Raw genomic sequence first — 27,326 nt, forward strand, 5'->3', positions numbered from 1 at the left:
AAAATGTATTATTTTAACCATAGTTTTTGCAACTATGGTATTACATCCAAAATTTTAAGTTTGATGTGGTAATAGTCTACAATAGCCTGAATAATTTTAGGTCCAGTTTGATATAATTTGTTCGGCCCACTTTCTATTACCACCCGATAACTTTGTCTCATAATGTTGTATCCATGTCCGGCCTATCTTCATGATTTTTGCAGCAATAATGATTTGATTCCTGTTTTTCAAGTGGATTAAACAAAATAAGTAGAATACAAATAGGAAAACAACTAGTTGGAGTGATGTATTTAAGTGAAATAAAAATGAATAGTTAATCTGTAAAAAATCTAATGTTATTAGATCTGATTAAAACATTGATTCTATCAAGTTAAAAGTTCACAAAGTCATTGGCTTGATAGTAAAATTACTATTATGGGTCTAATGTCGGGTCTAATTTGCTTATTTTTACACTAAAACAGTATCAACTTGAAGAAAATTTGATAAAATATTGATAAATATTAGAGAAAAAAACTAAATTGAGATTTTTTGAAACATTGGGGATCTAATTGATAAAATCTAGAGGTTTGGAAATTAATTAAGAATATGTATATAGATTTGGGACTAAATTGAGGTTTTAAACAAAAAGTTGCATATCACCGAAAAAGAAAAATACTATTAAATAACCTGATTATCCAAAAAACTATTAAATAACCTATATTGTTTTTAGTGAAATTTTTTTTTGAAAAGAAACCGCTACTAAAAATCACTTCTTTAAATGGTTAAAAAGCCTTTTAAAAACTGCGTAATTTAAAGGTCGATCTTAGATCGATGGCTTAGCTTTAACCAAATTGGTTAGATGGATCGTATTTCTAAGCTACGTAATTGATGGGATTAATTGAATGGCATGACCCCTAATTAAATAAAATGAAAATAAAAATAAAATAGTAAGTCATGGATCGAAATGAGCTCCACCTTGATGTACACTTGATATCCTTCCAAACTAAAAGGAATGGAAGATGGAGTTGTTAGAACAATCCTTAATTTCTCGGCTTGTTTCTATCGGCAACATTGTTTGCCCTAATCAAGGTTTAACAAACACTAAACACTCCACAAATCAACAATTACTTGATTCGTTTCTGGAAACCATCATCCTTAATTGATTTCTCGTGCCACTTTCGCTTCTTTTTGCTTGTTTCTTGCTTGTTGTTTGATCCTGAATCGTTAAAGAAAGAGAGATCAACATCGCAGTCGTAAATGCCAATCCGCTCCGTGGGCAAAACAGTGACAGGACTTGAAGGACAGCAGTAGGAGTGCTTCTTCCCACAGGCTAGCAAGTTGTACACTGGATTGATTAACTGTGCTTCCATGATGCCATGGCATTTGATCACCACATCATCCTAGTTCATTGATAATAGTATAAATTAATTTCGAATTCACATTAATTATCCGAATAAGGATTTTCGAGTCTTTAATTACCTTGTGATCTAGAGCATTCAACAACCCTTTAATATGGGCAAGGTGGGCATCGGATTTAGATGGAACGAACTCCTCTAGACTGCACCAGAGAGCTGATATAGCGGTTATACTTGGTCGAAATCCCACCATGCTGCAATCTGCGTGCATGCAATATCATTTTAATCATCTATATGTTGAGTTTCAAGAGACATCTCGTAGTTATTCCTGTAGCATCATCCCGATCAATCAATGGGGATGCATGCGGACACCCACACGTACCTTGCATAGCTCCAAGAAGCAGCTCAGTGATTCTGCAGGCAACTAAATCCTTTTGTAGGTAAGAATAAGATTTCAAGAAGTCAATTTCCATCATCAGCAGCTCTACATAAGAATATGCAGTGGTAGAGCCAAGGCGCCAACCTAGAGCCCGTAACAGCACCAATTCCATCCGCTGGATAGTGATTGGTTGGAATGAATGATCCAGGTCTTCCATCTTAATTTAATCACAAGAATAGATCGATGCATAAATAGCTAGTGGCTAGTAATTAAAGTATAATAATCAAGAAAGGCCAACAGTAATTAATGTAACAGTAATCACCTGAATATCATGCAAGCAAGGAGTACGTGTCTCAGTAAATTTGGATGCAACTGATAAGCATGCCACGCACAGCAATTCAACCATCCAACACTTCCATCCCTGGACATCAACGGGATCATAAGATTTAATTAGTTATCTTAAGACAATAACTAATCAAATCTCACAGTTTAAGACAAAAATATAAATGAAAATTTAAGAGCTAATCGAGCCCTTACATGGCACTGATTCATCGACATGAATCGGTCAAGGTAATTGGCAGCGTTGAAGACAGTTTCAAAAGAGAGACTGAGCCTTTCACGAGACTGAAAACATACATATGCATAGGATAATGAGAGGGGTGATTGTGACTTGTACGTAAAAGCAATAATCTATTTGATTAGTATGTTTCTACATATACAAGTTGAGAAACAAACCTTGATGAGCCACTGAATGGCTCTGAGCCTAGCAAACAACAGATTTTTGGTCCGAAGATGTTCTACGTATCCGGGTTCAGGCATGCAAGTGAACTCCTTCTCCAGGTATATAGAGACGGCCTTCTCACAGTCTTCTTTGGTTGTGTAGAATGAGGAAGCAGCTGCGTAGTTCTCTCCATGGCTATAACGTGGTTGATTGTGGTGATCGGGAGTTGCAGGACTAGAAAGCCAGACCTCATCACAGAGCAAGCTATCCATATTATTGAGCTAGTGATTCAGAAGACTCTCTCTCTCTCATATATATATATATATATATATATATACACACATATAGAGCCGGAAACGAATTAATATTGATATGGATGGGGACACGGGAAATGGTCTGACATGAAAATCATTCAAGCTAGAGTTATTATGTGTATAAATTATAGCACCATACAGTATATTATCATTAATTTGTGTATGTGCAGTGTATGTAAGAGAGAGAGGGGGAGAGAGGATTAGCGGTTTAGGGTAGTTATTAGGAATGGTGGGGTGGTTAGACGTCGTGGATGGATATAGAAAGGTGGACACGACGTCCCTCATGAAATGGGGTAAATGCTGCTGCATGGAGGGTTTTTTTTTTTTACTGCAGCAACCCATTGCGTGAGCGCACGAGGATACATAAATGTGCAAGCCTTCATTGTAGGGGAAGAGCACACTGTAGTCATGTACAGGGATTACGAACAGGGCCGGGAAGAGGAGGTAGCTGGAGTCTGGAGAGTAGTAGTGGACCTAGTGGTCTGGGATCGAAAGATATTTTTTTTTTGTTTAAGTGGGTCCTGCGTTTTCACGAAACTTCTCGTTATCCAGCTGGTCATGGGCCCACGTCTCAAAGTGATGATCGGTTGATTTATCATGGGATTAATTTACTGCCGCTTCGTCTAGTAACTACTGGTCTGTTGAGTGAGTCGGGTGAAAAAGTTTTTATTAAGGTAAATACACACACTTTAATTTTCAAAGCATTTTCTAGCGCATATATATATTATGAACCGGAAATTTAATGTAAATATTTAATAAAATAAATTGAAACGTGATCTTCTTTCGTCTGTGGATTTCAGTTCAAGTGATGAGGTAATTTTGTGGTTGGTAGCTGTCGATTAATTTTTTAAAGTTTTAAAATTAATTATCATATAAACCTCTAATAATCATGAAATTTATGATATTTAAATTAATAATTACTAAAAAATAAATCTAAAATTTAACCAGTTAAATTATACCTTTCAGAGTTAATAAATGTAATTTTAACCACTCAGATTGTGGATATATTATAACCGGATAGCTTTTAAAAATATTTATGAGTAAGGTTAAGAGTTTGTTGGGAGTATGGTTGTGGTTGCTTTTAAAAGTGTTTTTCACTTGAAAATGCATCAAAATGATTTTTTTATTTTTAAAAAATTATTTTTGATATCAGCGCATCAAAATAAACTGAAAATATTAAAAAAATATTAATTTAAAAAAAATAAAAAAATAAAATTATTTTAAAATTTTTCAAAAATATTTTTGAAATATAAAAATAAACATATATAAGTTAAAGAAGAATCTGCGATACGTGGACCAATCAGTATGACAAAAAGGATCATAATTTATTGAATCCTATGGAGTTATATATATATATAAATGACTTGCGTTTGCCTGAATACCTATTTTTATGCTGAGAAATACTAGTTTTGACCGATAGCGTAACACGTAACGCGTGCTACCAATTTAGTTTGTCTTAATTTCCTGGTACAAAACATGGAAAACAATAACAACACAAGTAATTTTGGTGGTCTTCTCTTCTCTGTCTTATTGAGTTGCATGTCTTCCAGGTTAGGGAAAGAGTGATAGTGATGATTGAAAAGGTTGTTTCAGTTTAACCCGACTAGTCGTAACGTTACTAGCTGTGTGTCGAGTCAATTCCATCCATGTGGTATTCAATCCTGACACGTAGCTAGTTAGATTTGATGCAGAACTAGACTATTTATAATACTCAAAGAATGGTGTATCGGTTTTGTTGTAACAATTTTAGAAAATAATATAAATTATATTTTAATTTTTTTTAATAATTTAAGTTATTAGATTAAAATAGTTATTTGATATATTATTAGAGTTTTGATGATCAAACGGTTACAAGTTCGGATCTCATCATTTTTATTTATAAGATAAAAATTAAATTTAAAATAGTGTGAATCTGTGCAAGTTTTAAGTTCAAAAAACTTTTACTTAAAAGAAGAATGTATTCGATGATAATATAAATCATATTTTAAAATCTTACTATTTTTAAAAAATATAAAACCCTTCATACTTGGCAGATTAATTCAGATAACTTGCTGAACAAATTCCAACTATAACTATGCATGGCTTTTAAACATTACCTCCTGCTTCATTTTTTGTTACCATGTTTGCTTTCTTATGTGATGCATCAACAACATAAACAAAAGGGAGAGATACTGTGTTATGCATTTTATTTAATTTGCATCATTGTTTTGCAGGTGATCTTTCATGTACGTCCTGTTTACCGAGTTTTCAGAACACCTCTCTACTCTCTCTCGGCCTGTTTCCTCTCTCGTTTTTCTTGGATCAGTATTGGTGAGGGGAAGCCTATTTCTGGTATGGGAGTTCTGGAGATAAACCTGAAAGTTCCTGTGGTTTGATTGTGTTTCTTTTCTTTCCGGTTTCTTTCGTCTCTCTCTCTCTCTTTTAACCAACCCCTGTTTTTTCGGTGCTCCTCCGTTTATATAGAGTTCGGCGGGTGGTAACGGGCGGCAGGCTGAGGGTCGACCACCATTAAGGTGCCCATTACTGAAGCCAACAGACGACGATTACTGCTGCAACGTTCGGCGTCCTCCATTACTGCAGAAACGGTCACTGGCTTAAAGGAGAAGAAGATGAACAACATCCTCAAAACGACGCCGTTTGGAGATAATCAGTTGCCATTTTCACTTTGACCCATGAAGTTTCGAAAATTTTATAATTAAACCCCTGGTTTAAACAGTAATTTTCCCTGCATTTCGGCGCCTTTTACAAGTTAGTCCTTGGACTTTAATCTGCTGCAATCGTATCCCCAATTAACCCCAAACTTTGCTATTTCTTCAATTAAGTCCCTGATTTCATTAATTTAATTAAATCCAAAGTCCAATTAAGTCTAAAACTTATCAATTCTCCAATTAAGCCCCTGATTGGATTAATTAAATTAATTCCAAGCTTAATTAAGTCTCAAAACTTATCAATTCTCCAATTAAACCCTTGATTGGATGAATTAAATTAATTTCAAGCTTAATTAAGTCTAAAAATTTATCAATTCTCCAATTAAACCCTTAATTAGATTAATTAAATTAATTTCGAGCTTAATTAGATTAATTTCAAAGTTTAATTAAACCCCAAAACTTTCAATCATTTTGCCCTTAACCCAAATTTTAATTCATTCTTCATTTATTTCATTATTATTATTTTTCCATCATCATTTTTTTTATTTTTTTCCAGTAAATAAAATAATAATAATAATTAAAATAGGTCAAAAATTGGGTTATGACAGCTTTCACCGACGGAAGTAGTCCGTCGGTAAAACTGGTTAATGGTGTAGTGATTTCAGTTCAAGTGATGCAGGTATTTTTTTTTTAATTTAACGTGGGTGTTTGGGTCAGCTTGCGCGCACCTCGACTAATCTCACGGGCCCTAAAGTTAACGACTATGTAAGCCTCCAGTAGCCATCATATGAGCAACCACACAGGGCTCGAACCTGAGACCACAGAGGGAGCAAACCTTTTGGTCCCAAGGTCTTACCACTGGGCCACCACCTAGATGCAGGTAATTTTGTTTTTGGTTGTAGTGGATATCTGGATAACTTATGTGTATTTTGATTAATATTTTAAAGCTTTAAAGTTAATGATTATATAAACCTTTAAAAGTCGTGAGATTTGTGACATTCAAATTGATAACTACTTAAAACTAAACATTTAAAATTTAATCAGTTAAGTTATACCTTTCAGAGTTAATAAATGTAATTTTAAACACTCAGATTGTGGATATATTATAACCGGATAGCTTTTAGAAATATTTATGGATAAAGTTAAGAGCTTGTTGGGAGTGTAGTTGTGGTTGCTTTTTAAAGTATTTTTCACTTGGAAATGTATCAAAATAATATTTTTTTATTTTTTAAAAATTATTTTTGATATCAGCGCATTAAAATAAACTGAAAATACTAAAAAAATATTAATTTGAAGCAAAGAAAAAAATAAAAAAATATTAATTTTTTTCAAAAATATTTTTAAAATGTAAAAATAAATAGATATTTAAGTTAAAGAAGAATCTGCGTTACGTGGACTAATCAGTATGACAAAAAGGATCATAATTTATTGAATCCTATTGAGTTAGTTAATAACCTGAGTTTCAGTTATTATTATTATTTTTTAAATGACTTGCGTTTGCCTGAATACCTATTTTTATGCTGAGAAAAACTAGTTTTGACCGATAGCGTAACACGTAACGCGTGCTATCAATTTAGTTTGTCCTAATTTCCTGGTACAAAACAGGAAAACAATAACAACACAAGTAATTTTGGTGATCTTCCAGGTTAGGGAAAGAGTGATAGTGATGATTGAAAAGGTTGTTTCAGTTTAACCCGACTAGTCGTAACGTTACTAGCTATGTGTCGAGTCAATTCCAGCCATGTGGTATTCAATCCTGACACGTAGCTAGTTAGAATTGATGCACAACTGGACTATTTATAAAACTCAAAGAACGGATACAACAGTTTTTAAAAAATAATATAAATTATATTTTAAAATTTTATTTAATAGTTTAAGTTGTTAGATTAAGATAGTTCTTCAATATATTATGAGAGTCTTAATGACAAGCGGTTACAAATTCAAATCTCATCATCTATATTTACATGTTAAAAATTAAGTATAAGATAGTGTGAATCTATGCAAGTTTCTAGTTCATAGGACTTTTACTTAAAAGAGTGTGTTAGATGATAATATAAATCATATTTTAAGATTTTATCTAATAATTTAAACTATTAAATTAAATTATTTTCTTAAAAGACACAACTCGTCGTACTCGGCGGATTAATTCAGATAACTTGCTGAACTACTTCCAACTATAACTATGCATGCCTTTTAAACATTACCTCCTGCTTCATTTTTTGTTACCATGTTTGCTTTCTTATGTGATACATCAACAACATAAACAAAAGGGAGAGATACTGTGTTATGCATTTTATTTAATTTGCATCATTGTTTTGCAGGTGATCTTTCATGTACATCTCCTAAAGGCAGTTTCCTACATGATTTTCTTTTTTTTTTTTTAAAAAAAAACCCACTCATAAGGTAATGTATTGCATACAGGAACTCCTCTGATTCACCAAATAGATCTTACATGAGTTCTTGATAAGGTCTGTTAGTTTTTGACAGAATAAAATGTAAATGTTAACAGAGAACAAAGCTATTCTGAAAACTTCGTTAATTTTATTGATTATCAGAAGTCTTATTTAAACACTTCGTAAAACAGCAAAAGCAAATAAACAGCAGCAATATCTGCTGCTGTTTGCTACATAACAGAAAAGAAGATTATGCAAATCCTAACAAACTTTTAAAACTTCAAACCAGCATGAGTTTTATTTGACTCTAAACTCTTCCATCTTCCACATCAGCAGCTTCTGAGACATTAATTCAACAAGGTCGTGGAAGAAAAGTAAGACTTAACGGCCACCTGAAAGGAGGGACTCTGCAACCGAGGACGAATGTGCAGATGCCTTGTCCATAGAAGAAGGATAAGAATAGGCAAAGTCATCAAAACCTTCATGATGTGAAAATTTTTGGCCACTTGCAGAAAGACGAAGCGGTAAAATGTCAGGCAGAGGAACATTCCCCTCTAAGAACTGCACTACTTGGCGCATGCTTGGCCTTGCTGCAGGCTCAGAATGAGAGCACATCAAACCAAGTTTCAATACCAATTCCATTTCCTCGGAAATATATTCTGTACCCAAATTGGGATCCCTTGCCTCCAGAATTTCACCTCCAAGCCATCGAATAAACACCCAATCAACCAAGATTATATCCTCAGTTGGCTGTATTGGCCTTCTACCAGAAGCAACCTCAAGCAAGAAGGCCCCCAAAGCGAACACATCAGTGCTTGTCGTGGCCTTTCCAGTTCGTGCATGCTCAGGTGCGAGATACCCAAGAGTTCCGACAACGTGGGTCGTTTGAGGATCTGTTCCATGGTCATACAATCTTGCAAGGCCAAAATCCCCTAATCTTCCATTCAATTCACCATCTAGCAAGACATTACTAGCCTTGACATCTCTATGAATCACAACTTGCTCCCATTCTTCATGTAGATATAATAGCCCTGAAGCTACGCCTTTGATGACTCTAAATCTTTGGCTCCAATTGAGGGCGACTGTTGGTTGGCCATAGAGGTATTTGTCTAAACTTCCATAAGGCATGTAGTCATATACCAAAAGTAGCTCTCCTTTACGCCGGCAGTACCCCAAGAGAGGGACTAAATTCCGGTGACGAAGGCGACCGATGCTGACAATTTCCGCCACAAATTCCCTCATCCCCTGTCTTGATTCATGAGACACCCTTTTCACTGCAACCTGAATCTTAGAGGTTGGCAAGACACCTTTGTAGACTCTGCCAAATCCACCACTACCCAACAGCTCCTCGTCTCTAAATCCTTTGGTGGCAGTATAAAGATCTTTGAATTTAAATCGGTGAGGCCCATAGTCAAGCTCCCAATCTTCTAGCACTTCTGCAAACTTCCTTGTCCTTCGTATGGCATAAGATATACTCGAGACTGCTACTAAAACCAAACTTAAACAAAGCACAGGCAGTCCAATGGTTAAGAATTTGGATGTCTTCTTTGGTCCTACTCGAGGAAGCTTAGGAAGGCGAGAGATACTTAGTGCTTCAGCTAGGCCATTCATCTTGAAGCTCCAACCCAACACGTACTGGGACGCGAAAACAGAATTACCGGTGGATGATGAGAATCCGATATACATACTACTGTTTAAGATCGGCGACAAATCACGAGACAGAGTCACAAGTGGTCTACTGGGTTTATCAACATCAATCGGAGCTATAGTGACATTAAGTTGCTTCTCCATGCCATCATATTCCATCCAAACTTGCATTGGATGCCCACTAATTAGTGTCAAGTTTGTGAACTGACCATTAAGTTGAGAATAATATCCAGCTGAAGCAGATCGTTCAGACACTAAACCATTAATATCAATCCCAACATGGTTATCATCGATATCATTGAACTCGCTGCTGTTTATCGTGTCAAGCTCCACAGCAACAACATGGTTGGTCTGATTCCCATTGTTGGTCTTATTAAATAGACCAAGGTACTCGCCTCGAAGAGCTCCTGGGAGTCCTCTTGTGGGTGCAATGACAAAGGCAATACCATGGCCACCAAGAGTTGCATATTCAGGTATGATAGCGAAAACAAAGGTAGTGGAGAAGGTGAAAGCAGTGCTATTTATAGAGTTCTTGAAGGTTACTGGGTTTGGATAGAAGGCGTGACCCGTTCGGTGGTAGGTTTCATTGGTTAGCCTCAAAAGGCCATTGGAGGTTAACTCAGCTAAGCCGTCAAGGCTTAGATTAGTGGAGTGGAAGCCAGAGAAGGTGAAGTTGAGATCTTGAGAGTCTGCTATTGCTAAGCTAACTAAGACACGCACCAAAAAGACGATCCTGAATAACATTGCAACTGTATGTGTCTCCGCCCACCAGTTTCTTGTTCATGTTTGTCACTTATAATGGATTATCCACGTAATTTAGGAGTTAGTATGTTTTGTTTGTTTGTTGAATTTTTTTTTAGAAAATAAATTATTGAAAAGTGTATTATTTTTTGATATTTAGTAATATTATGAAAAATAAATTGAAAAACAATTTTCATTGGGCTATATTATAGAAAATGAGCTGAAAAATAAATTGTTAATAATTTTTTTTCAAGTTTATTAAAATAATTAGAAACAAATCTTACAAATTAAAAATTTGAATGAGAATAAAATGAAAAAAAATCTAATTTTATAAATTATCTCAAATAAAATAAATAAAAATCAAAATAATAGAGATCAAATCTAACAGATAAAAAATTTGAAAGATGGTAAAATTAAAGAAAAATTATAATTTCATAAATTATTTTAAATAAAATAAATAACAATAAAAAAAATGAAGAACAATAAATAAAAAATTTCAATTAAGAAAATCATATGAGGAGAGCAAATAACAAAAAAAAATGAGGATCAAAATTAATATAAAAATCAAATTAAATCAAATTCTAAGGGATGAAATTGAAAAAAAAAAGATTTAAAATAAAATATATAGCAATAAAAAATTTAAGGATCAAATTTGATAGAATCAATAAATAACATGATATTTTTAAATTTTTCACGATTTTTTTTAAAATATTTTCTACCTAAAATAAAAACAATATTTTTATATAAATCAAATTAAATTTTTCTTAACTGATAAATATTTTGATGAATCAACTTTTTTAATAATAAATAAATATAAAAATATTTAAAAAATCATTTTCTGTTAAACAAATGTTCATAATGATAGAGCCACTTAGCCAAACAAAGAGGAGAATCTTTGCATTCAATGGTTGAGATAATCTAACTTGTCAAATTTTCAGGTTGATGTGAAAGCACAACCCTAATTGTAAGGCAATAATAAAAACTAGTCAATTTCAGCAACTTTCAGGTTGATGTGAAAGCACAATACCCTAATTTAAAGGCAATATGAAAAACTAGTCAATTTCAACAGCTCTTCCGTGAAATTTCGCGGTTGGGCATTGTTTGAGTTTGAGTTTGAGTTGAATAGATTTTTTTTAATTAAATTTATTTTTTAGTGTTTTTATATTATTTTTGATATATTAATGTAATAAATAAAATTTAAAAAATATTTGAATATTTTTATAAATAAAAAAAAATTAAAAAATATTCTCCACTACCCTTCCAGACAATAAGGTTGCTCTATAGTTAAACTCGAGAGGTATAATTCAATTGATCATTTTGTTTTATAGAGTTCATCAGTTTGACTCCCATAAATCTCTAGACAACTGAAAGCTTATATGATCATTTATTTTAGGACTCATAAAATTAGTTAAAGTACGCACAAACTAGTACAAACATTCATATTAATAAAAAAAAATATAAAAATAAGGCTGCTCTGTAGTCTAAGGATTCATACTTGTTACCTGACTATTAATGTGTTGACCTCAGCTTTATGTTACCGGTTGACTCATATAACCAGTTGCTCATTCTTTTTTTTTTCTCCCGCCTCTAAGAGCCTGAAACCTCCTTGAAAAAAATGCTAATTTCATTAGCTTTAGGTGTAAATAGCTATTTGCCCTGGATACAGTGTGGGTTATCTAATAATCTAGAATCGAATAATTGAAGTATGAATGTTATAAACGATATGATGATCGGTAGAGTTGTTTTTGGAAAGGATCGATCTTTACTAATTTTATAAATTTATGATAGATCCACTTAAAAGAAAATGGTTAAAAAAAGCATAGAAGAACCAACGAACAACTCAATTTTTTTGTGGATGCAACTTCCACAGGTGCCCCCTGACAAAGGAAGGAGAGACTTGGTTTTTAATAGACATTCCTATTCAACGATCAAAATTTCATTTACTGATGTAGAAGTGTTCTAAAATATGACATCTAATGCAAGAGAGATAAATCAATTCCAACTCATCGCAAAAACTAAGATGCTAAGCCCCTGTCTGGTATTGGATTCTAAACAATTTCGGGTAAAATTTGATTTTTTTTTTATGTTTTTAGATTATTTTGATGTGCTGATATTAAAAATGATTTTAAAATAATAATAATAATATATTATTTTAATGCATTTCCAAGTGAAAAACACTTTGAAAAGCAACTACTACCACACTTTCAAACACTCTGAACATATTATAGAAAACTCAACTATAATAATCTATAATTCATCTTAGAAAGAAACAAATATCCATAAAACCTACGAAGGAAACCCGCCTCTTGTGTAACATAACAACACATGGCATTTCTTTTTTTAATCAAGTAGAGAAAAGTGAGGTAGAAAATTAGACTAGGGGGTATTTGGGAGTGTGGTAGCGGTTGATTTTCAAAGTGTTTTTCACTTAAAAAAAGCATCAAAATAATGTTTTATTTTTATTTTTTAAAATTTATTTTGACATCAGCACATCAAAACGATACAAAAACACTAAGAAAAAGTAATTTGAAGCAAAAACAATTTTGAAATTTTAACGAAAAGTAGGTTGAAACTCACTCTTAAATGGTGGTGAAGCCCCTAGAGAAAAAGTAGTCAAGGTATCTGGTGACTTGATATGGAAAGCCCAGAGAGCTGGTAACTGGTAACAGGTGGTGCCCGGTAAGCCAAATAACCGATAACTATGCTAGTAGCAGGTGGTGCCTCGTAAACCAGGTGACCGATAGTTGTGGTAGTAGCAAGTGGTGCTTGGTAAACCAGGTAGTTGGTAGTTCACCTGCAAAAGGTCTCCGATTATGGACGTGAGGGCTCTCTGATGGTAAAGTCAGTAACTTTGTAGAGAGAAAAAGTATAACGATATTTTAGAGAGACAGACTCTGAAGATATATATGCTAAAAATAAAGAGAAGGTGAACCTTTGACTTGAATGATTCATGGCGTATTTATAGCAAAAAAATCTTGTTCTTTTATGGAGAGGAGGGACTGGAGTGTAATTTCATCCTTGTGATATTTTAAGTTGTATTCTACTTAAAATAATATGTATTGGATCAATATAAAATACTAAGAGACTCGTGTGGAGTTCTAGAAAAATCCTTGGTGGGTGTTGGGCTCGAGCCCATTTGAAGTGAGAAATTGGTTTGAGGCGCACTGCTTGAACGCAAGCATGTTAGGCTCGAGGTGCGCTCCTGATCCCAAGTATGTTGGGCTCGGCTGCTGAAGTGCCCAGCCCCTCTCGCCCAGCAGAGCACCTGCTAGGTGTTGGGTGTGCGCCCACCACCTGTTGGGCATGACAACATGCACAGTAGGATAGGCATGCGTCCATCCCAGAATGGCCTCGAGCATGTTGTCTGGGCCCATGCACCTATGCCTAGTATGGGCTCGGGCTGCCATGCCCGAGCCTATACTCCTCGAGCCCCAACTGAATATTGGGCTCGAGCTTGGTAGACCGAGCCTAATGAATTTTTTGGCCTATCTTCTAGGGGATTTTTTAGTCCATTTTATTTGAATCCATTAGATAGTATATTATTGGGGCAGTAATTTATGTAAATGTGCGCTTTGCATGTGCTCAAGTAGTTGCTGTTAGGATTTTTAAGTTCATTAGTAGAATATTTACTTGAGATCTAATTCCATTGTGACCTTTTTGGAAGAAAGAAGTTCTATCATTCCATTTTGACATCTTTTTATCCGATGCCTTGTACCCAGACCCAAGACCTTTTTTTTGTTTTGATTAACGTAGATGTTTGGGTCAGCTTGTGTGCACCTCGACTAATCTTACGGGCCCTGAAGTTAACGACCATGTAAGCTTCCAATGACCCTGAGATTTGTAGGAATCGAACTGATGACCTTTAGGAAGCAAAACTAGTGCTTGACTAGTTAAATTACATCTCAAGACCATTTTCTTAGTAGATCATTAGGTGTCGAGAACTCGATTCTCATCTAACATTTGGGCACCTTGGACTCCACTCAACCTTAACTACTTAGGTTTCCTATACTCTATTTCGGCTTGGCCATAAGTGCTCAAGACTTTTTCCTGGCTTAACCTCCAGATGCCTCTGACAAAGTTCGGGCTTAATCTCTAAGGTGGCTCGACCCAATACATTTTGGATCTATCTTGGACTTGTTACTAGCCCATTTACTTACTTATCGAATCCAATCTAGCTACCAAATTATAAGTTGATGGTATTAAGTCCAACTATGAAAACTTTTAAAACCAAATCAAAATGTATTGTTTGTTTGTTTTTTTTTTTTTTGATGTTTGTAAGAACAAAAACGGAGATGTTTTTACATTTTGTTTTCAAAAGTTAAAAAAATTAAATAAAAGGCATTAATTCTTTATTTTATCTTAAATTAGCCTCTTAAAACTAAAATGGCTAAAATAAGGTGCAGTAAAAGGCTATTATCAAGCACCTAAATTATAAATGAATGAAAGGATAAGAGTCAATCTACCCAAATTAAAAGGATTGGAAATTATACGTGAGGAAGGATTGAAGGAACCTTCCAATCCCTTTTATTTTATTTTATGTTTTTATCCTTTTTGCCAAATGATACTAAATCCATCCTTCAACCCTCCTAACAAACAAAGCATAAAACCTAATTATAATTATAAGTCTTTGCAAAAAAAAAAAAAATCGAGTATATTCAATCATTTTTATCTTTGTTGTGGCAATAAATTAAGATTGAATTTCAAATAGATGTCGATGCAAAATAGGAAACTACAAAAGACATGCGTAATATACTAATTTTGTTGATTGCTTAATTTCAAGGCGTGCTGATTAGGGAGACAAAAAGGATAATGCTCAGTAGTTCAGGGCAAAATAGATCAATTTTAAACTTTGAGGACTAACTTAAACTAACCCGATATAGTTGGGAGATTTGCTTGTAGTTACCTCTTGTCATATTTTTGCTTACAAATGTTTTGGACGTACTTGACGCCAAATGGGAGAATATAGTGCCTTTGTTTGTTCTGCTCAAATTTTATGTCGGGAAAACCGAGTGTTCAATTGCATCTAGAAAGTGAAATAGTGAAACCTTGTTGTGTGATCTATAAATGGGTATGCTGCTTTCATTTCGTCGGCACTCTCAAATACAAGGAAACCAGCTGTCCCCTCCTGTTCAGAGCTTTGCTATGACCGAAGAAAATCAACAGATCAAGTCCCCTCAAGAACCGCCTGCTGATCAAGCAGTACCACCCTTGCCAAGTAAGTATAAAGAAAATAATTTTTTGATGTTTTGTTGTTTGTAAGAAGTACCATCACGTGATTCTGGCGATCACGATCGAAGGCAGAGATCCAAAAATGTTATTCCATCGAGGACTTGAAGGTTCTTAATTTTATATGATCCGACCATTCGGTCCTGATTTTAACAACTATAGTTTCCCTCGAAAAACAAGGGGAAAGGATGATATACCTAAGATTCTATCAGTAATTCAAAACCATTATATTCGGAGAATCTTAAACATTAGTTTCCTAGTAGTAATATTTTTAGTTTGCTAACAATTATGGCATATTTTAATTTTCTTTTCTTTTCTTTTTTTCTTACACACGATTATGACATCTATGTTTTCCATTTATGAATGCTTTACTTTGGACAAGTTTAAGGAATGTACGGGTTGGGATCAAATCCTGCTGCAAAAACAACATGGCCTGAGTTAGTTGGCTTCACAGCGGAAGAAGCTGAAAGAAGGATAAAGGAGGAGAAGCCAGGTGCTCAAATTCAAGTTGTTCAACCTGATTGCTTTGTGACCATGGATTTTCGACAGAATAGAGTACGATTACACGTTGACTCATTAGGCAAAATCCAGAGAGCTCCTAGAATTGGTTAATCTTGCTTTTGTGTTTGAGAATGTACCGAGTCTATAAGTCGATCTTGGATTGGCTAAGTGGTTTACCTTGTGTTTGTAATAGGTACGTAAATTTGCCTGTGAATGTTGCGTGATATCATTTTCTTCTCTTTTCATGTCATTCACTATGGGTTGTCTTGGATAAGGCAAAGCACACAAGTCATAAAATTTATATATGGGGTCCAAAATTGTCGGCATAATTGTTCAATATATGATTATAAGAAGGAAGTCTTGTTTCTTAAATCTCTGGGTCTCTTAAACTGAACTTGCTTGGATCAACTGAAAGAAAATGATAAAGAAATAGAGGAATCTTGCAAACTTTTGTCAGTGAGTGGAATGGGATATTGTTATCAAGGAGGGATTTTTCATCTCTGAAGGAGGAATTCCAAGAGAAACTGAAATTCAATTGAATGGTGCCCACCAAGCCCAGTTCCACATTAAAAGCAAAGGGAAGCAACACAAGAAAGATAGAACAATAAGCAACACAAAATTATGTTGAATAGGGTAATACTATAAACTCTAATTTAAATTTTTATTACTAAATATTTCACCACACAAATATTTTGATCAAAACTCTCTATTAATTATAGCACTTTTAATATACTACCAACAAGTTTTAAACAAAACTGAAAAAATAATAAAATACTTCTAAACCAAATAAGAGAAAGAATCCTAAATAAACTAGTAAAATATCAAATGTCAAATAGTAAGTTCTAAGCATTATCATAAAGTCTTCCCAATACCAATTGCTACAAAATTTAAACCTAAAGAAACCAAGGTCTCTGGAAGCTTCTAGCAAAATTTCAACTTCATCCAACTGTTGGATTAAAATATATACATGTTAACATAAAATTACGCATTAGAAAAAATCTCCTAGATAAGTGTCCCCGTGTTGGAGAGAACTCGTCCTCGAGTTCTGGCCACCCACCCACCTATATGTTGTTGTTATTATGGACCATCAAAAGGGATACCCTTGCACTCCACTAACTTCTGGTGTGCTGACACTATACAGTTAACCAACTCAAATAAAGTTGGCCGAGAATCAATGCCCTAAACACTCTGATTCTATGTAAAACCATTACTCGTAGCCAATGGTTTGTTCCACATCATGCCCTTTCTCACATCATTTTAATTCTTTATAATCTCCTTCTTCTCTTACTTTTCTTATTCATTCTTCATAAACTTGGATAAAAACAATATATTTTTATCTTTGGACTTAACAACTACCCCTTCTCTCCTCGACTCTAATACTATACGCTTCCCCTTTATATTGAGAGTGTACGTATTACATCATTTGTCATGCATGATATTTCTATCATATTATCATCGTCTACCTTGTCATAACCCATTTTTGGGTCACTCCCAAATTCATTTTCCTTTTCTTAAAAAAAAAAAACAAACTGCCCGGTGCCGTTTTGAATGGCACTGTGCAGTTCTTCTCCCCTGCAAATGCGAGCACAGCCATTCCGCCACCACCATCCAGCACCGCCATTCCGCCACCACCAACGCTGCCAACGCCAGCAGAACCAGAGAGGGAGAAGAGAAACAGAACAGAACCGAGAGAAAGAAAACCAGGGGAGGAGTAGAAGAGGGGAAGAAGAAGAACCACCGCCGACCACCTTCAGCTCGGCAGCGCCACCGTTGATCTTCCTCTCCACAGCCACCAGTAGTGCCGAGCAGAGAAACAGAGGAAGATAACAGAAACAGAAAAAAAACAACAGAGCAAAAAACACAGGGAAAGAAGAAGAAAAGGGGCGACCACCACCTCTGCCGCCTCCTCTGTCGCCAGCAGTCGCCACCACCCCTGCTGCCTCCGCTGCCGCCAGCAGTCGCCACCACCCCTGCTGCCTCCGCTGCCGCCAGCAGTCGCCAGCGTCGCCACAGCTCCAGGTAACTTTCTCCCCTCCCCTGTCATTTTTTAGCTGCATCTTCATTTGCATGCAGAACGTGAGCAATTCACGTTCTATAGCAAACGAAGATTAATTAGCTAGTTACTGTGCTGTGCACAGTAACTAGCTAATTATATTTTCTTTGGTTATGGGCTGGAACATCAGCCCAGCCCACGTGGCTGGGCTAAGTCCAGCCCACAGTATATGGGCCGGGTCAGGCCCATCCCAGGATGGGTGGGCCAGGTCCGACCCAGTTTTTTTTTTGTTAAAAGAAAAATTAAAAAATATTTTTGGAATTTTACAATTTTTTCGCGTATTTTTATGTCATTGTGATTAATATCAAGCAGTATTTTTTATGTCGTTAAAAATGCAAAATCTGATATTAAAATATCCGGTTTTCATCAAAACTTCAAAAATACAAAAAAATTTGAAAAAAAAAAATGTTTTATGCATACGGCCAAGTGTCTCAAAGCTAAAAAATCATATTGTGTTTTTCATACACCAAAAAACAATGTTTTAGCATGCAATTTTAACTTTAATAACCAGTTTAGTAAAGTCAAGAGAACATTGACCAAAATTTCAAAAACCATAAAAATTTTATTTTGTTTGTCTTTTAGTATCCGGGGTACGAAATTACATGTAATGCGTATTTCAGATATTAATTTTTTTTTCTTTTTCAACGTTAGAACGGTTAGGTTTTACCCTATTAAGATAAGAACCTCCTTATTGAGGAGGGCTTTTCTTGAATCTTAGACAGACAAGACCAACAATAAAAAAACATGACAAGACCTTAGATTTTTATCAGACAATAAAACAATGCAGCTTACCTTAGGTAAGACGTATTTAGGGTGCTAATACCTTCCCTTTACGCAACCAGTCTCCGCACCCGATCTCTGAGACTAGTTAGGGTTCCTAGTGACCAGAATACTAGGTGGCGACTCCCATTCCATTTTTCCAATGATAAGAGACAAGAATTTCTTGTCTCCCCATATTTTCCAGACACACATCCATTGAGTGTGGGTGGGCGATCGCCGTGACGCCGCACACGTGTGACATACCTAACAATAGATGATATGCACCCATAGACATCACATCACACAAATCACCATCAAAATATCTCTTGCCTATATAAAATGAAACAAGACAGTGTTTGTCCATCATTACCATGCTATCTTGGTTTAGCCACTTTAATTTGTAAGGTTTTAGGTCTTTTTCTATCTTGAGTTACAACTTCTCTAATGCCTCGACTGACATCATGTTCTCACAATTGCCACTGTCAATGATCAAATTGCATACATTGTCTTTTATCACTTCCCAACATCATGGTGACGTTGAAAAAAGAAAAAGGATGAAAGCGAAAGGAAGCGACCGACCAAGAAATAAGAAATGCAAAAAGAGAAAGGGAATGGCAGTTAGGTTAGCTAGTCCGCTCTTTCCTGTTCTTCAAGCCCAATGAGCTTAGGGTGCCGTTGCACCCCTTCAATTAGAATAGATCTTGATTTAGTGTCCTTTCTTCCTGGGGTTTTGGAATTTCCTGGAAAGTGTGAAATAAGAGTAGTTAGAAGTAGGAATCGTTGGAACTAGATGTAAATATTTGACATTTTGTTTTTAAAGGGGAAAAATCTTGTTTAAGGAGTTGCTACCTAGTATTATGGTCACTAGGAACCTTAACTGGTCAACAAAGATTTGATGGTACGAGACTGATTAAACTAAAAAGAAGATACTTTCACCCCTAAAGCGTCCTACCTAAGGTAGGCTGCATTGCTGGTTTTGCCTTAAATTGCTAAGGGTTTGTAGTGCTATGCTATCGAAGGTCTACCTATAGTATTCCTGACTCTGGAATAAGTGAATATTCAACTAAAAATGCTTCAAACTCTAGCATTAATAAGTGTTACATGACAAAAAAGTCTGATATTTCTGACTTTAGCGTTAATGAATAATGAGCTAAGATTTATTTCTAAATCTAGTTCTAATATTCTTAACTCTAGCGTTAGTGAATACTAAGAGTATCCTTAACTCTGATATTGATGAATACAAATATCCCTAACTCTAACATCAATCAATATTAAGATAATATTTCTAATTTTGACATTAGTAGATATTGCTTAAAATTTAAAATTCGTTAGTGAATATGTATGTATGTATGTATATGGTAATGGCTCATTGTGAATATTAACCTTAAAAATTAGAATTAAAGGTCAAAATATTTTTGGTCCGATTAATGAAGGAAAACAAGGCTGGGTTATTATTATTTTTTGAAAATTTGAATATGTCGGCTCAATGGTCCTTTTAATTTTGATCAAGTTCTAAGACTTTATAAACTTGTTATAAAGTTCAAAATACATGTGAAATATTTTTGTATTTTATCTTTATTTTTTGTGATAATGTTTAAAAAAGTGCTAAAATATGTAAAAAAAAATTTTTGTTTTTTTTTTATTTTGTGAAAAAACGAAACAAAGGTTTTTTTTATATATATATAATCCCAAGATATGCCACAATGATGCTTTTTAAAAAGGCTTGGCCATGCAATTTAAAAGAAAATTTCTGAAGAAAAAAATTTGAAAATAAAAGAGAAATTTTTATAAACCCATTGTCTAAACAAGATGTAACCTCAAAGACCATTTAAAAACTAAATGTACCATGTTCTATTATACTACTGTAGGAAGCAAAGAAAACACATTGAGTGCAAATACAAAAACAAAACCCTTTCATAGCAAGAGCAAGGTTAACTCCTACACTAACTAAAAAAAACTCTTTTCTAAAGGGAAATATAGACTAGTAAAAGTCCTATCCTAGTGTTGTCATGAAAAATAAACGATGTAAATTGCTGTATAGAGCAAAATCAAAGGAGGTCTCTTTTATTATCCATGAGACCAAACTATACACTAAGCCTTTTTAGCAAAGCTACAACCCTAAAAAAAAAAAAAAACTAAGAATGATTATTTTTTGTTCGGTTCGGTTTTTACCTATAAAAATAACCAAACTATTTTTTTTTTAAAACCGAAACCGGTTCAAACCGACCGGTTTCGGTTATGTTCGGTTATTTTTTATTAAAAACCAAAAATTATTGTTTTTTGTGGTTTTTTTTTTTTGTAATTTCCAATGGGTTTGGTTTTGGTTTGGCTCGGTTTTTTTAGTTTTTTTGGTTTTAGACTTATGGAATCTGAACCGAACCAGTCGGTTTTTTAAATATTTTAATCGGTTTTTTTTACGGTTCGGTTTTTTCAGTTATTTTTTTTTGTTTTCTCGGTTTAATCAATTTTTCAGTTTTTTTACGCACCCCTAATAAAAACCCTTCATCCTTCTCATGTGCCCAGGACACTTCATGTAGAAAACACATATACTTAAGAGTAAAAACAATATAGTTCCTTCTTCAGAGCACAAGCCATACAGCTCAAAACCAATACACATGAACCTCGAGCATGACCAACATGTTGGAAGAAAATTAGTGCAGTAACTTATTATGATAGTCTGACCAATAGCGTAACGGGTGCTACCAATCTAGTTTGTCCTAATTTTCTGGTCCAAAACAGGAAAACAATAACAACACAAGTAATTTTGGTGGTCTTCTCTGTTTTATTGAGTTGTATGTCTTCCAGGTTAGGGAGAGAGTGATAGTGAGGATTGAAAAGGTTGTTTCAGTTTAACCCGACTAGTCGTAACGTTACTAGCTATATATTGAGTCAATGCCAGCCATGTGGTATTCAATCCTGACACGTAGCTAGTTAGAATTGATGCAGAACTGGACCATTTATAATGCTCAAGAAACAGAGGATCGGTTTATTAAGGAAGACAGAGCCCTTGGTACTCGGCAGATTAATTCAGATAACTTGCTGTACTACTTCCAACTATAACTATGCATGTCTTTTAAGATTACATCCTGCTTCATGCTTAGTAAAATGCTTCATGATTTGTTACCATGTTTGCTTTCTTATGTGATACATCAACATAAAAAAAAGGGAGAGATACCGTGTTATGTATTTTATTTAAATTGCATCATTGTTTTGCAGGTGATCTTTCATGTATCGCATGCAGGAACTCCTCTGATTCACCAAATAGATCTTACATGAGTTCTTAATAAGGTCCTTGAAGAAAAGTAAGAATTAACGGCCACCTGAAAGGAGGGACTCTGTAACCGAGGACGAATGTCCAAATGCCTGGTCCATAGAAGAAGGATATGAATTGGCAAACTCATCAAAACCTTCACGATGTGAAAATGTTAGGCCACTTGCAGAAAGACAAAGTGGTGAAATGTCAGGCAGAGGAACATCCCCCTCTAAGAACTGCACTACTTGGCGCATGCTTGGCCTTGCTGCAGGCTCAGAATGAGAGCACATCAAACCAAGTTTCAATACCAATTCCATTTCCTCTGCAATATATTCTGTACCCAAATTGGGATCCCTTGCCTCCAGAATTTCACCTCCAAGCCATCGACTAAACACCCAATCAACCAAGATTATATCCTCAGTTGGCTGTATTGGCCTTCTACCAGAAGCAACCTCAAGCAAGAAGGCCCCAAAAGCGAACACATCAGTGCTTGTCGTGGCCTTTCCAGTTCGTGCATGCTCAGGTGCGAGATACCCAAGAGTTCCGACAACGTGGGTCGTTTGAGGATCTGTTCCATGGTCATACAATCTTGCAAGGCCAAAATCCCCTAATCTTCCATTCAATTCACCATCTAGCAAGACATTACTAGCCTTGACATCTCTATGAATCACAACTTGCTCCCATTCTTCATGTAGATAAAATAGCCCTGAAGCTACGCCATTGATGACTCTAAATCTTTGGCTCCAATTGAGGGCGACTGTTGGTTGGTCATAGAGGTATTTGTCTAAACTTCCATTAGGCATGTAGTCATATACCAAAAGTAGCTCTCCTCTACGCCGGCAGTACCCCAAGAGAGGGACTAAATTCCGGTGACGAAGGCGACCAATGCTGACAATTTCCGCCACAAATTCCCTCATCCCCTGTCTTGATTCATGAGACACCCTTTTCACTGCAATCTGAATCTTAGAGGTTGGCAAGACACCTTTGTAGACTCTACCAAACCCACCACTACCCAACAGCTCCTCGTCTCTAAATCCTTTGGTGGCAGTATAAAGATCTTTGTATTTAAATCGGTGAGGCCCATAGTCAAGCTCCCAATCTTCTAGCACTTCTGCAAACTTCCTTGTCCTTCGTATGGCATAAGATGTACTCGAGACTGCTACTAAAACCAAACTTAAACAAAGCACAGGAAGTTCAATGGTTAAGAATTTGGATGTCTTCTTTGGTCCTACTCGAGGAAGCTTAGGAAGGCGAGAGATATGTAGTGCTTCAGCTAGGCCATTCATCTTGAAGCTCCAGCCCAACACATAATGGGACGTGAAAACAGAACCGGTGGATGATGAGAATCCGATATACATACTACTGTTTAAGATTGGCGACAAATCACAAGACAGAGTCAAAAGTGGTCTACTGGGTTTATCAACATCAATCGGAGCTATAGTGACATCAAGTTGCTTCTCCTTGCCATCATATTCCATCCAAACTTGCATTGGATGGCCACTAATTAGTGTCAAGTTTGTGAGCTTACCATTAAGTTGAGAATAATATCCTGCTGAAGCAGATCGTTCAGACTCTAAACCATTAATATCAATCCCAACATGGTTATCATCGATATCATTGAACTCGCTGCTGTATATCGTGTCAAGCTCCACAGCAACAACATGGTTGGTCTGATTCCCATTGTTGGTCTTATTAAATAGACCAAGGTACTGGCTTGGAAGAGCTCCTGGGAGACCTCTTGTGGGTGCAATGACAAAGGCAATACCATGGCCACCAAGAGTTGGATATTCAGGTATGATAGCGAAAACAAAGGTAGTGGAGAAGGTGAAAGCAGTGCTATTTATAGAGTTCTTGAAGGTTACTGGGTTTGGATAGAAGGCGTGACTCGTTCGTTGCTTGGTTTCATTGGTTAGCCTCAAAAGGCCATTGGAGGTTAACTCAGCTAAGCCGTCAAGGCTTAGATTAGTGGATCGGAAGCCAGAGTAGGTGAAGTTGAAGTTGAAGTTGAGTTCTTGAGAGGCTGCTATTGCTAAGCTAAATAAGACACGCACCATTAAGACAATTCTGAATAACATTGCAACTGTATTTGTCTCTACCCACCAGTTTCTTGTTCATGTTGTTAGTTATAATGGAGTATCCACGCCATCAAAGAGTTAATGATAGAGCCAATTAGCCAAACAATGAGGAGAATCTTTCCATTCAATGGTTGAGATAATCTAACTTGTCAAACTTTCAGGTTGATGTGAAAGCACAACCATAATTTTAAGGCAATATGAAAGATTAGTCAATTTCGGCAACTCTTCTGTGAAATTTCGCGGTTAGGCATAGTTTTGAGTTACAGTTGAATATTTTTTTCATACTCAACGTTAACTACTCAGGCTTCCTATACTCTTTCCTGGCTTGACCATAAGTGCTCAAGACTTTTTCTAGATGCCTCTGACCAAGTTCGGGCTTAAACTTTAGGTGGTTCGACACAATACATTTTTTGATCTATCTAGGACTTGATACTAGCCCATTTCCTTACGTATCGAATCCAATCTTGCTACCAAATCATAAGTTGATGGGTACTAAATCCACCTATGAAAACTTTTAAAACCAAATCAAAATGTATTGTTTTTTTTAAAACAAAAACGAATAGGCTTTTACATTTTGTTTTCAAAAGTTAAAAAATAAAAGAAAAAACATTAATTCTTTATTTTATCTTAAATTAGCCTCTTAAAACTAAAATGGCTAAAATAAGGTGCAGTAAAAGGCTAATATCAAGCACATAAATTATAAATGAATGAAAGGATAAGAGTCAATCTACCCAAATTAAAAGGATTGAAAATTATAAGTGAGGAAGGATTGAAGGAACCTTCCAATCCTTTTTTATACATGTCTTCATCCTTTTTGCCAAATGATACTAAATGCTTCCTCACTAGTCCCTCCCCTCTGATCCATCCTTAAACCCTCCTAACAAGCAAAGTATAAAACCTAATTATAATTATAAGTCTTTGCAAAAAAAAAAAAAAAAACGAGTATGTTCAATCATTTTTATATTTGTTGTGGCAAGAAATCAAGGTTGAATTTCGAGGCGTGCTGATTAGGGAGACAAAAAGGATAATGCTTAATAGTTCAGGGCAAAATAGATCAATTTTAAACTTTGAAGACTAACTTAAACTAACCCTATATAGTTGGGAGATTTACTTGTAGTTATCTCTTGTCATATTTTTGCTTACAAATGTTTTGGACGGACTTGACGCCAAATGGGAGAATATAGTGCCTTTGTTTGTTCTGCTCAAATTTTATGTCGGGAAAACCGAGTGTTCAATTGCATCTAGAAAGTGAAATAGTGAAACCTTGTTATGTGATCTATAAATTGGTATGCTGCTTTCATTTCATCGGCACTCTTTTTTTATCTCAAATACAAGGAAACCAGCTGTCCCCTCCTGTTCAGAGCTTTGCTATGACCGAAGAAAATCAACAGATCAAGTCCCCTCAAGAACCGCCTGCTGATCAAGCAGTACCACCCTTGCCAAGTAAGTATAAAGAAAATAATTTTTTGATGTTTTGTTGTTTGTAAGAAGTACCATCACGTGATTCTGGCGATCACGATCGAAGGCAGAGATCCAAAAATGTTATTCCATCGAGGACTTGAAGGTTCTTAATTTTATATGATCCGACCATTCGGGTCCTGATTTTAACAATTATAGTTTCCCTCGAAAAAACAAGGGGAAAGGATGATATACCTAAGATTCTATCAGTAATTCAAAACCATTATATTCGGAGAATCTTAAACATTAGTTTCCTAGTAATAATATTTTTAGTTTGCAAACAATTATGGCATATTTTAATTTTCTTTTCTTTTCTTTTTTTCTTACACACGATTATGACATCTATGTTTTCCATTTATAAATGCTTTACTTTGGACAAGTTTAAGGAATGTACGGGTTGGGATCAAATCCTGCTGCAAAAACAACATGGCCTGAGTTAGTTGGCTTCACAGCGGAAGAAGCTGAAAGAAGGATAAAGGAGGAGAAGCCAGGTGCTCAAATTCAAGTTGTTCAACCTGACTGCTTTGTGACCATGGATTTTCGACAGAATAGAGTACGATTACACGTTGACTCATTAGGCAAAATCCAGAGAGCTCCTAGAATTGGTTAATCTTGCTTCTGTGTTCGAGAATGTACCGAGTCTATAAGTCGATCTTGAATTGGCTATGTGGTTTACCTTGTGTTTGTAATAGGTACGTCAATTTGCCTGTGAATGTTGTGTGATATCATTTTCTTCTCTTTTCATGTCATTCACTATGGGTTGTCTTGGATAAGGCAAAGCACACAAGTCATAAAATTTATATATGGGGTCCAAAATTGTCGGCATAATTGTTCAATATATGATTATAAGAAGGAAGTCTTGTTTCTTAAATCTCTGGGTCTCTTAAACTGAACTTGCTTGGATCAACTGAAAGAAAATGATAAAGAAATAGAGGAATCTTGCAAACTTTTGTCAGTGAGTGGAATGGGATATTGTTATCAAGGAGGGATTTTTCATCCCTGAAGTTTCTGTATGTATCAGAATGTATTCCCACTTCCAAGTAGGAATTCCAAGAGAACCTGAAATTCAATTGAATGGTGCCTACCAAGCCCAGTTCCACATTAAGAGCAAAAGGAAGCAACACAAGATCAAGAAAAATATAAAAACAAGCAAGATAAAATTATGTCCAATAGGGTGATATCACAAACCTAATTTAAAATTTTATTACTAAATATTTTACTACATAAATATTTTGATCAAAACTTTCTATTATAGCTCTTTTAAGTTGCTTATATACTATTAAAATGTTTTAAACAAAGCTGAAAAAATAATAAAATATTTCTAAACCAAAAAAAAAAATCCTAAATAAACGAGTAAAATATAGCAAATATCAAATAGTAACTTTTAACTATCATTATAAAGTCTTCCTGATACCAATTACTACAAAATTTAACCCTAAAAAAATCAAGGTCTCTGGAAGCTTCTAGCAAAATTTCTAGTTGATGCAACAATTAGATTAAAATTTATACATGTTAACATAAAATTATACATTTGAAAAAAAATCTCCAACATAAGTGTCCATGCGTTGGAGAGAACTCGTTTTCGAGTTCTGGCCATTCATCCATCTATGTTTCTGTTATTATGAACCATCAAAAGGGATACCTTTGCTCTCTACTGACCTTTGGGGTGTGGACACTATACAATTAGCTAACTAAAATAAAGTTGGCCAATAATCAATGCCGTGAACACTCTGATTCTTTGTAAAACCATGGCCAAGAACCAACTTGAATTGATTCTTTGACAGACAAAGTCTTGCTACTTGGCAGATTAATTCAAATAACTTG

At 35.2% G+C, this 27,326-nt stretch overlaps 3 protein-coding genes across 15 annotated transcripts in view; 1 reads left to right on the forward strand and 2 right to left on the reverse strand.

Annotated features, from left to right (window-relative positions):
• Positions 1 to 897: 897 nt before the first annotated feature.
• LOC7454944 (putative cyclin-D7-1) lies at positions 898 to 2,917 on the reverse strand. Its single transcript, XM_052454206.1, has 6 exons — positions 2,449 to 2,917; positions 2,251 to 2,337; positions 2,036 to 2,134; positions 1,717 to 1,930; positions 1,459 to 1,595; positions 898 to 1,379 (listed from the first exon to the last, which is right to left on the reverse strand). Exons 1-6 carry the CDS (start codon positions 2,704 to 2,706, stop codon positions 1,104 to 1,106), a joined length of 1,071 nt encoding a protein of 356 aa, XP_052310166.1. The 5' UTR covers positions 2,707 to 2,917; the 3' UTR covers positions 898 to 1,103.
• A 4,998-nt stretch (positions 2,918 to 7,915) lies between these two features.
• Positions 7,916 to 27,326, reverse strand: part of LOC18099983 (L-type lectin-domain containing receptor kinase IV.1) — a 95,996-nt gene continuing 76,585 nt past the window's right edge. For 3 of the 11 annotated variants that reach the window (XM_052454130.1, XM_052454132.1, XM_052454129.1), the window contains 2 exons: positions 22,746 to 23,704; positions 7,916 to 8,890 (listed from right to left, as the gene is read on the reverse strand). In XM_052454130.1, coding sequence (XP_052310090.1) covers positions 8,171 to 8,890; positions 22,746 to 23,704 — 1,679 coding nt within the window. In that variant the 3' untranslated portion in view covers positions 7,916 to 8,170. Of the gene's footprint in view, positions 10,050 to 21,871; positions 22,037 to 22,123; positions 24,080 to 27,326 lie in introns of those variants that run through there. The other 8 variants (XM_052454126.1, XM_052454120.1, XM_052454125.1 and 5 more) reach the window with 7 other exon arrangements.
• LOC18108823 (subtilisin inhibitor CLSI-I) lies at positions 15,095 to 26,373 on the forward strand. 3 transcript variants are annotated; one of them, XM_052454136.1, is made up of 2 exons: positions 15,095 to 15,392; positions 25,889 to 26,373. In XM_052454136.1, exons 1-2 carry the CDS (start codon positions 15,242 to 15,244, stop codon positions 26,110 to 26,112), a joined length of 375 nt encoding a protein of 124 aa, XP_052310096.1. In that variant the 5' UTR covers positions 15,095 to 15,241; the 3' UTR covers positions 26,113 to 26,373. The 3 variants fall into 3 exon arrangements, with proteins under 3 accessions (XP_052310096.1, XP_006381202.2, XP_006387088.2); XM_006381140.3 differs by lacking the exon at positions 25,889 to 26,373 and adding an exon at positions 15,792 to 16,276; XM_006387026.3 differs by lacking the exon at positions 15,095 to 15,392 and adding an exon at positions 25,177 to 25,487.

Source organism: Populus trichocarpa, chromosome 6 (assembly GCF_000002775.5).
Source record: "Populus trichocarpa isolate Nisqually-1 chromosome 6, P.trichocarpa_v4.1, whole genome shotgun sequence".
Classification (NCBI taxonomy): domain Eukaryota; kingdom Viridiplantae; phylum Streptophyta; class Magnoliopsida; order Malpighiales; family Salicaceae; genus Populus; species Populus trichocarpa.

Excerpts from the sequence above, each read along its gene's own strand:
- LOC7454944 (XM_052454206.1), bottom strand. The coding sequence starts at position 2,706 with ATGGATAGCTTGCTCTGTGATGAGGTCTGGCTTTCTAGTCCTGCAACT. Across the intron at positions 2,135-2,250 it reads TGTCGATGAATCAGTGCCAT|GGATGGAAGTGTTGGATGGT; the intron begins GTAAGGGCTCGA and ends GTTGATGTCCAG. Across the intron at positions 1,380-1,458 it reads TGAATGCTCTAGATCACAAG|GATGATGTGGTGATCAAATG; the intron begins GTAATTAAAGAC and ends TCAATGAACTAG.
- LOC18108823 (XM_006387026.3), top strand. The coding sequence starts at position 25,256 with ATGTCGGGAAAACCGAGTGTTCAATTGCATCTAGAAAGTGAAATAGTG. Across the intron at positions 25,488-25,888 it reads AGCAGTACCACCCTTGCCAA|GAATGTACGGGTTGGGATCA; the intron begins GTAAGTATAAAG and ends GACAAGTTTAAG.